This window comes from Scylla paramamosain, chromosome 22, assembly GCF_035594125.1.
Source record: "Scylla paramamosain isolate STU-SP2022 chromosome 22, ASM3559412v1, whole genome shotgun sequence".
Lineage (NCBI taxonomy): Eukaryota > Metazoa > Arthropoda > Malacostraca > Decapoda > Portunidae > Scylla > Scylla paramamosain.
This window is the reverse complement of record NC_087172.1, coordinates 11,881,223-11,889,929: the sequence shown is the minus strand read 5'-3', so window position 1 is coordinate 11,889,929 and position 8,707 is coordinate 11,881,223. Positions and strand designations below refer to the sequence as shown.

At 47.0% G+C, this 8,707-nt stretch overlaps 2 protein-coding genes across 3 annotated transcripts in view; both read left to right on the top strand.

Annotated features, from left to right (window-relative positions):
- The window catches only part of LOC135111560 (uncharacterized), a 6,956-nt gene extending 4,830 nt beyond the window's left edge, over positions 1–2,126 (top strand). The window contains exons 3-6 of the mRNA XM_064024990.1: positions 407–547; positions 1,156–1,323; positions 1,638–1,740; positions 1,987–2,126. Of these exons, the coding sequence (XP_063881060.1) occupies positions 407–547; positions 1,156–1,323; positions 1,638–1,691 (363 nt within the window). The 3' untranslated portion in view covers positions 1,692–1,740; positions 1,987–2,126. The remainder of the gene's footprint in view (positions 1–406; positions 548–1,155; positions 1,324–1,637; positions 1,741–1,986) is intronic.
- LOC135111557 (uncharacterized) lies at positions 2,038–7,655 on the top strand. 2 transcript variants are annotated; one of them, XM_064024986.1, is made up of 7 exons: positions 2,038–2,178; positions 2,490–2,617; positions 3,230–3,318; positions 4,040–4,191; positions 4,416–4,597; positions 4,822–4,915; positions 5,153–7,655. In XM_064024986.1, the coding sequence occupies exons 5-7, from the start codon at positions 4,554–4,556 to the stop codon at positions 5,981–5,983; spliced, it is 969 nt and encodes a 322-aa protein (XP_063881056.1). In that variant the 5' UTR covers positions 2,038–2,178; positions 2,490–2,617; positions 3,230–3,318; positions 4,040–4,191; positions 4,416–4,553; the 3' UTR covers positions 5,984–7,655. The 2 variants fall into 2 exon arrangements, with proteins under 2 accessions (XP_063881056.1, XP_063881057.1); XM_064024987.1 differs by lacking the exon at positions 2,038–2,178 and having other exon boundaries at positions 2,563–2,617; positions 3,233–3,318.
- The last annotated feature ends 1,052 nt before the right edge of the window (positions 7,656–8,707 follow it).

Here is an 8,707-nt window from a genome sequence, read left to right as displayed (position 1 = left end):
TCACTCTGTACGCAACACGAACCTGATGTTTTCTTCCTTGACATTTCGTCCACGCCCTCATATTTGTCTATTAACACCTTAATACCTGATGAATTTGATCCCCTTTGACTGTTTTTTCCCTGGTCTTGTATGGAGTTTGTATGACTTGTATCCTTTACGGTTTTATTACTTTCATGATTTTATGCTGAGATTTACGTTTTTATGACTTCACTTTCTTGTATTTTTATTTTTTATATCTTTATGTGATATATCAAGTCACTGGTGTGCTTCTTTGTACGAATAAAACATCTAATTCGACTTGATTACTTCTCTCAGGATACAAAACTCCCTAACTTTCCTCAACGCAAACTCCCTAACTTTCCAATCCACTGCATCCACAATAACACACCACCCTTCCACCACCCAGGAGGACCACTTCGCGATCCTCTCCTCGCGCCTCGCCAAGGTGGACTCCCTAGTGGAAAAAGTGGATGCCCTGGACTCCCGCCTCACCCAGGAGACGTCCTCGCTGCGTTCCACCATCAACACTACCAACAGGGACCTCCAGGTACAACCCAATCTGAATGCATGAGGGTACAAGGGTAGCAATGCACGAAAGACACACAGAGGGACAAAATACACATGAACAAGAGGAACAAAGCGTCACGAAAGATACACAGAGGGACAAACTATATGAACAAGTGGATTCAAGAAAGGAGACAAGTTACTATAGCAGACACATGCATATAAAAGTAATTATAGACCTGTAGACTATACGACACACCTATACAAAAAGGTGTTATTATATCAGACACCATTATAGATGTATAATTATAATGATAACAAAAAAAGACTAAAATACAAAGGGAGAACAATAACACAAACCAAACAAAGAAATACACAAACAAAACAAAGAAAACGGGAGAAACAGGGAAATAAAACACAATGGAGATAAAAAAGAATAAGACCACGGCAAAAAAAGCAAACATGAGAAACTAAAATATAAACAAACGAAGGAAACTAAGAAAAATAACAATAGTAAACAACACCAAACAAACTTCATATTGAGACAAATAATGAGAACCAATAAAATTTCTTCACCTCACCACCACCACCACCACCAACCACCACCTTCCTTACCATCTCTGACGCACCCTCTCCCTCTCCCCCGGAAAGGAACTGTCATCAAGACTGGAGAGGATGGACAGGATGACGGCGGCGGCGAGCGAGATGCGCTTAAGAGGCGGAGAGGAGGAAGAGGAGGAGGATGAAAGGGACACAAACCAACCTCTGACCAGATCTTGGGACTCCACTTCCTCGAACACCAACCTCCCCAGCGCACTGGTCAGTGTGAGAGAGAGAGAGAGAGAGAGAGAAAGAGAATACCCATAGCTCCTTCTTTCCCATCATTAGACTTCAGCCAGTATTCTGAAACGCTCTGCTCTCTCTCACTTCGACTATTTTCAAACACCACAGAGATTATTAGCTCGATTCTGAAATGTTTCTCCTAAATAAAGTAGAAATTTTGGTTATCTGTCATTAAAGCCATAAAAGCAAGTAACTTCAAATAGAGCCTTTTGAAAGTAGTGGAGCTATAGCGCAGAAGTGTTTCAGAAAATTATCCTAATACACGCCCCTCCTTCCTTTGCGCTTCACAGATCACACGTCATGTCGCCGAGGAGGTACAGAGGACCCTGCCAACCGCTTCTTGACCGTTCCCTCGCCACCTTCCACGACTCCCTGTACAAGAGGCTGAGTGAGGTGAGTCTCTCTCTCTCTCTCTCTCTCTCTCTCTCTCTCTCTCTCTCTCTCTCTCTCTCTCTCTCTCCTCTCTCTCTCTCTCTCTCTCTCTCTGTTCCTTTTCTCGTTAATTAGTATAGTATTTTGACACGACTCGAAAATCAATCTATTGAAGTGTAAAAAATTATTACCATGTGAAAATAAATTGAACCGAATTACTGAAATGAACTCTGCCACTGACACTCATATGCTCTCGTGTCCGTGCAGAGCGTGGGACAGCTGAAGGATGAGGTGAGGGAGGCGCGGGATGAGCTGGAGCATTTGGGCACCCAGACGCTCACTTACGGCAACAGGCGCCCGGCAGGACATAAGGCAGGGCGGGAAGGCCACACAGGACGCAATGACGGACATCAAGAACAAGATCCAGTCTGTTCACCGTGACCTGGCCACGCAGATCACGTACGTGCGAGGCTTGCAAGCTCAAGATGGAGAGAGGAAGGGAAAGAAACGAGGGAAGGGTGGAAAGGACGGACAGAGTGTGTGTGTGTGTGTGTGTGTGTGTGTGTGTGTGTGTGTGTGTGTGTGTGTGTGTGTGTGTGTGTGTGTGTGTGTGTGTGTGTGTGTGTGTGTGAGCGCAAGAGAAACAGGATAGACCGGAGTTGGAAGGAAACATGCGGACAGAGAGAGAGAGAGAGAGAGAGAGAGAGAGAGAGAGAGAGAGAGAGAGACCCTTAGCCTCACCAGCTTCACCGGCATCACGTCTCCTGCAGGTCATCGCCGTCCCTCAGTAGCCTTGAACCCGTGCTGCGTCAGGTGAACCTTTCCGTGGTGGAGAGCATCGCCAGGGCCGCCGCGGGGCTCAACGTTACGCTACTTGACGACGCCGCCCGCAGGAGAGGTAAGGATGGATGGATGGTAGCGAAGTAGAACATAGGATTACGAAAGAAGGAGTAAGGCAACAAGAGTAAATGAGGGCAGTAAATGAAGGAAGAGAAAGGGTAAGGATGGCGAAGGAGGGAAGGATAAATGGATGTAAATCAGGATAGAATGATAAAAGAGAGCATAGGATTACAAAATGAATGAGGAAGACTGCAAGAGTGGATGGAGGTAGCAACTAAAATAAGGAAGGAATGAAGGAAAAGGGACGTATAAGAGTGGCAGAAATTAAAGTAGTAAGACAAGGAGGGAGGAAAGAAGCGAAAAAGGATAGAGAGATAAAGGGAGAGAAGGAAGAAGGGATGTATCGAGTCTTGAGAGAGAGAGAGAGAGAGAGAGAGAGAGAGAGAGAGAGAGAGAGGAGAGAGAGAGAGAGAGAGAGAGAGAGAGAACCTTTCACATTTCCTGTTTTTACTCGTTCGTGTTTGTCTTCTCGTCTTTTTCCTCTTACTCTTTCATTTACTTTTTTTTCCTTCATTCTCTCATCGCATGTGTGTACTTTCTTCTCCTCGTTTCTTCGTTCCTGTGTTTATTGTTATTCTTCCCGCTCTTCCTGTCATGTCTATCCCTGCAGCAGGAGTGTCTGAGGGGGAAGAGAGAGGAGACCGACCCGTACCTCCCCTGCACTGCCCTGACCCTACCACTGTGGCCGCTCTGCTGGAGGTAAGACTGCACTTTTTACCCGCTCAGCAAGAACTCAAGAGCATAAGATAAGAATATAAGAAGATAAGGAAAGCCGCAAGAAACCAGCAGTCCTTCACGTAGCAGTCCCTGTATAAAACATTCTTGCTTATATCAACCTACCATCCTTCTCCTTAGGTTGATCTAATCCTTCAAAGCTCTCCATGGACTCGCCACTAGCAGTCTGTTTACGGAATTCCAATTATATATATTTACTTATTTGAAAACCAGTTAGTTTTTGTCACTCTAATAAAACGGAAAAATTTTGGGCTATATTCAAGTTCGTAAAGCGCCTTAAAAGAATATATATGATTGTTACAACCTTTTCTGATATTATTAAGCTTTTTAGCAAAGAACAAGCTATACCAGTTATGGGTACACAGTTACCAGAGGGGAAATAAAAACCACTACCTAGAGTCCCACAGGTCAACCTACCTCGCTCCGTGCATGGCAAGCTCACCGTAAATTTTGACGAGTCACTGGGACAACAAAACAAAGAGAATTTCTTTCCTACACGCAGGAGGTTGGATAACTGTATGTACATACCATGACTCTATGTTTTGTCTGGATAAACGTAAAGATATTCGATTATAAAACCAAACACGTCTCTCTCTCTCTCTCTCTCTCTCTCTCTCTCTCTCTCTCTCTCTCCCTCTCTCTCTCTCTCTCTCTCTCTCTCTCTCTCTCTCTCTCTCTCTCTCAGATAAAGCTCCTCCTTCAGTCGCTGTTGAGGAAGAGTGAGGACCTCCGCCGCGGCCTCACCAAGAAGACCAGTGAGGGCGTGGAGCTCCTCAAGTTCTTGCACCAGCGCTTCGCAGTCCTGGTGCGCCGAAATGAACACCGACCCAGACTACGGTAAGGCGCCCGCGACTCCTTACTCCTTCCTCGAACCTCCTCCCGCTCCTCCCTCAGTAAGCTAATGGGCGTATTGTTCCTTTGATAACACAAACTTTATGTTAAAGTACACTAGAAGCATAAAAACTATCTTGATAATCCCAGTGACATCCATTAGAGTGAGTTCAACGTAGTCGAGATCAGACACCAAAGCGAACTCATGCATACGCCACCCGTCGCGACAGGTCAGGTGCTGGTGGCCGAGATGCAGGACCTGGGCAGCCTGGTGGAGTCTTCCTACATGGCAGTCATGATGGCACAGGACTGCCTTCATCGACTCCTGCAAGCGTATCCAGGAGGAGGAGCCGCTGCTGGAACGCAAGATGACGGAGCTGCTTGATAAACTTGTCACCAACATCGACCTCGGGTGAGTGAGTGGGTGGGCTTTGTCCTCCCTGCTGTCATCATCCAACACTTGCCTCTTCACTCCGTCGCAGTGAATGCAGTACATGAATTGCAAATTTCTGATCGCACCCTGTTTCTCATTTAAAGGTTACGAAAATGCGTTCAGATTTCACTGGTGTGATGTTATTTTAATTATCTCTCTCTCTCTCTCTCTCTCTCTCTCTCCTCTCTCTCTCTCTCTCTCAGATACCGGCACAACCGGCAGCAGCTGTCTGAGCTGAAGGAGGTGGTGATGAAGCTGGGTCAGCTCGGCACGGCGCCCAACGTCACACAGGAACCCGTGAGTCAGCCAGGGAGTGGCGTAGTGACGCGCTGCCTGGACTGCACACACACACACACACACACACACACACACACACACACACACACACACACAGAGTTATGTCATGTAATTTCTGAGATTTTTTTCTTTTCTTGCAATGGCATCATCCTTCCTGGTCACGAATTTGTGTTCGGCTGTGACTAAAATTTCAATACATGGGTGCTTTTTTTTTCAAAAGGTTCTCCCATCCCACAGGCCACGACGCGCACAAAGCCTGAGCGACAGACTCTCGGTGATGCCGCCGCCGTGCCTGGCGAGGTGCAGGACGCCATCCTGGAGGCGGTGGAGGTCACCAATCACACAGTGGCGCGGCTGGAGGAGGTGGAGGGCTACGTGGACAACGTGGCGGCTGATCTCCTCAATACTGAGTGGAGGGATCGCCACCAGAAAGATTCCGCCGACCAGCTGGTGACGGCGGCCAAGGACCTCAAGGGGCACGCGCAGGAACAAATCCTTCAGTCTCTTGACTTCTATGAGATCCTGCTGATGGTCCTCGAGCAATTCAACGCCAACACCTCCGTCAGGGCCAGCCAGGATCAGCCCGCGGCTCCCACCACCACGCCGCCCCTTGAGCTGCTCAGTGACGCCGCCCCCCTCACTCTTCCGTCAACCTGTACTGCAGCTCTCCTGCAGCAGATCACCAGCATGAAGGCGCGGCAGACAATCGCCCTGCCCAACACTGACAGCACACCACTTGCCGGCGCAGACCCAGGCCAGCAGGGGCAAGAGGAGAGCCAGGAGGACGTATTGGAGGGGGAGGAGGCAGAGGAGGAGGGAGAGAACGAGGAGGAAGAGGAGGATGTGCCAGCGTGGTACACTGACCCAGTCTTCCTCTCCGGCAACTACGGCACACCGGACCGCGGGTTGCCTGTGTTCAGGGAGGAGGACTGGCTGGACATGGACAACGCGTACGACACCGAGCACGCCCCCACCTCTCCACCGCCCCCGGCCACCACCACGCCCGCCACTGCCTCGGCCAGGCCCGGCACCACGGGGCTAGTCAGTCGCTATTTCGGGGTCTCGTAGTTCCCCTCTCGTCGCGTTGCCTCGCTGGTGCACCGCCACACTTACCGCTGTGACAGTTAGCCTGGCTGGAGCAGGAGCGAGGCGCGGCACCCGAGAGATGTCTATTGCCATAAGTTACACAAGTTTTACAACAATCAAAACACAGTCTACAACATGGCACGATCTGTGAACTCAGCACAAACAGCAGCAAAATGTGATTATTGGCAACAATATTTATAACACATATAATCGCAAGAAATTGTGTAGCACTGTTAATAACATTGGTAGAAGTAATAGTAGTAGTAGTAGTAAAAGTGGTAGTTATGTGACAGTGATAATGGTAGTAGCAGCAGTTCAAGTAGTAATATATATAGTAAAAGTGACAGTATTAGCGGTAGTGGAAGGAACAGAAATATATAGTAGAAATAGTGAGAGGTAGGTTGTACAGTACGAGTAATAGAAATGCCCCGTAACATTAGTAGAAGTGAACGATAACAAAGGGCGATCACTATCCAGACACTTAGAGATTGCAGCAGTAAAACTCAGGAGAGAGAAAGGGTGCTGGAATGAAATGTCGAGGCAGGAATAGGGTGGATAACACACAAGTGAGAGGCATGACTTTGCTAGACCCAAGGTGCGTGATACGAAGAGGCGGCCTGGCCATCTGGCGGCCCATGAGAGGGCAGGGAGACCGCGATGACCGTGAACCTGCCGCTGGTAAAAACGTAATAGTTGGAAACGGACAAACGCAACAAATACCAGAAGTATTCAACAGACTCCCAAAACAAAATATGAAAGTCTCGAATGTTATCATAAATAATCCTTTACAGAACATAATTATGATGTGTCATTCGTCAGTTCTAGATTACATGCTTATATATTGTTCAACCCAAAATAAACACAATTACTGTTGTGATCTTTGTACTGACTAATACATGTACGATTCAGCGTTCATACTGACTGAATAAATATCGAGTCAACGAGATGGGTCTGGCTTCTATCCATAAGCCACACTCTAACAAAAAATACTCCTACATTAGGTTTCTCCTTCAGACATATATATAAGCGTTTCTGATGAAGTGAATCAGTTCACAAGGTGGCAACACACAGGGAGGCAACAGAATCAGGTGCGTTTTGAATATCCAGGGATTCAGAATCTCATCAATTATCAGAACCAGAACCAACACATAAGGAATCAGTTCACAAGGTGGCAACACACAGGGAGGCAAACAGAACCAGGTGTGTTTTGAATTTCCAGGGATTCAGAATCTCATCAATTATCAGAACCAGAACCAACACACACGGAATCAGTTCACAAGATGGCAACACACAGAGACAACAGAACCAGGTGTGTTTTGCAGAGATTCAGAATCTTGTCAATAATCAGAACCAGACCCATCAAATACTTGGTCAGGATTCTTGATAATCTGATACCCGTTAGCAGCCCCGACACGCCCAGTGCCACGACACACTGAGGTGATCGATGCTTTCACCATCCTGGAGACAAGTTTTTGTGCAGCCACATCGTGGCCGTCGCACAGCATCACCACCCGAGCCGTACAGAACGCGCTCCTTTCCTCTCCTCTGCCTTCTCCCTTCTCTCTCACCACGCCCCACTCACACCCACTAACCTCTCGATTGTAATTCACTCCACCAAACTGATGTCACTGATGAAAATAAATTGAAGTTCTCCAATAAGGTAATATGCATTCCTTCGTGGGCTCTTCGCTGTTGAATGAATAAAAAAAAAAAGGAAAGAAAAATACGTTGAAGTTCTTAAAACATGACTTCTAAGTACTAGTTGTATTCTCATATAACTGAGAAGGTTTCAACCTGATGGCGATATTTTTTTTCTCTTTACAGTAGTTTCTCTTGAGTCTTGCTCAACATATAATGTATGAATAAACCAGTCTTCCTTCTCCTCCTCCTCCTCCTCCTCCTTCTCCTCCTCCTCCTCCTCCTCCTCCTCCTCCTTCTTCTTCTCCTCCTCCTCCTACCCCTCCTCCCCCTCCTCTTCCTCCTTCTCCTCTCCGAACAGTTTCCTCTATGTTCACGAAATGCATCCTCATCAATCTGGCGCCTCAGTTGCAGCCTGCCTACCAACAAGTTTCCTTAGTGCTTTCCCTTCAGGCAATTGTCCACGTGCGTGTCACGGGAACACAAGTGCCGGCGCTCACTGCTCACCTTTACCGCTCACAGCACTTGAAGGTAAGCAAAAAATAAGAAAAAGGAATTTCCCACAACTCGCTTTTCGCCTCCCCCCCTAGCTCAAGGTGACCCTCACGCAGGAAGGTGCTACAGCAGTGGCCTCGCCTCGCCGCACGCAACGCTCCCGTCTTTCCATTTCGCTCAGACTTTCGACAGTGAAAAAGAATTCATTGCATATATGTGCATCTAACAGAGAAAATAAAGTTCACAGTGTCAGTAGGGCGCCTCCAGACCCAATAGCGTCTTTATGACACACACACACACACACAACACACACACACCACACACACACACACACACACACACACACACACACACACACACACACAAAACACAAAAGTCAGTAACATTAAACACAACTTAAAACAACAACAAAAATAATGAGCCAACGTTTCATGACATGAAATTTAAAAAAAAAAATAGTTCATTTTTAATTCATGATAAAACACAAGAAAAAAAGAAAGAAGGTTGAAATAGGCCATTACTAACCTATCGTAATCCAACACAACACAACACAACACAACACAACACAACACA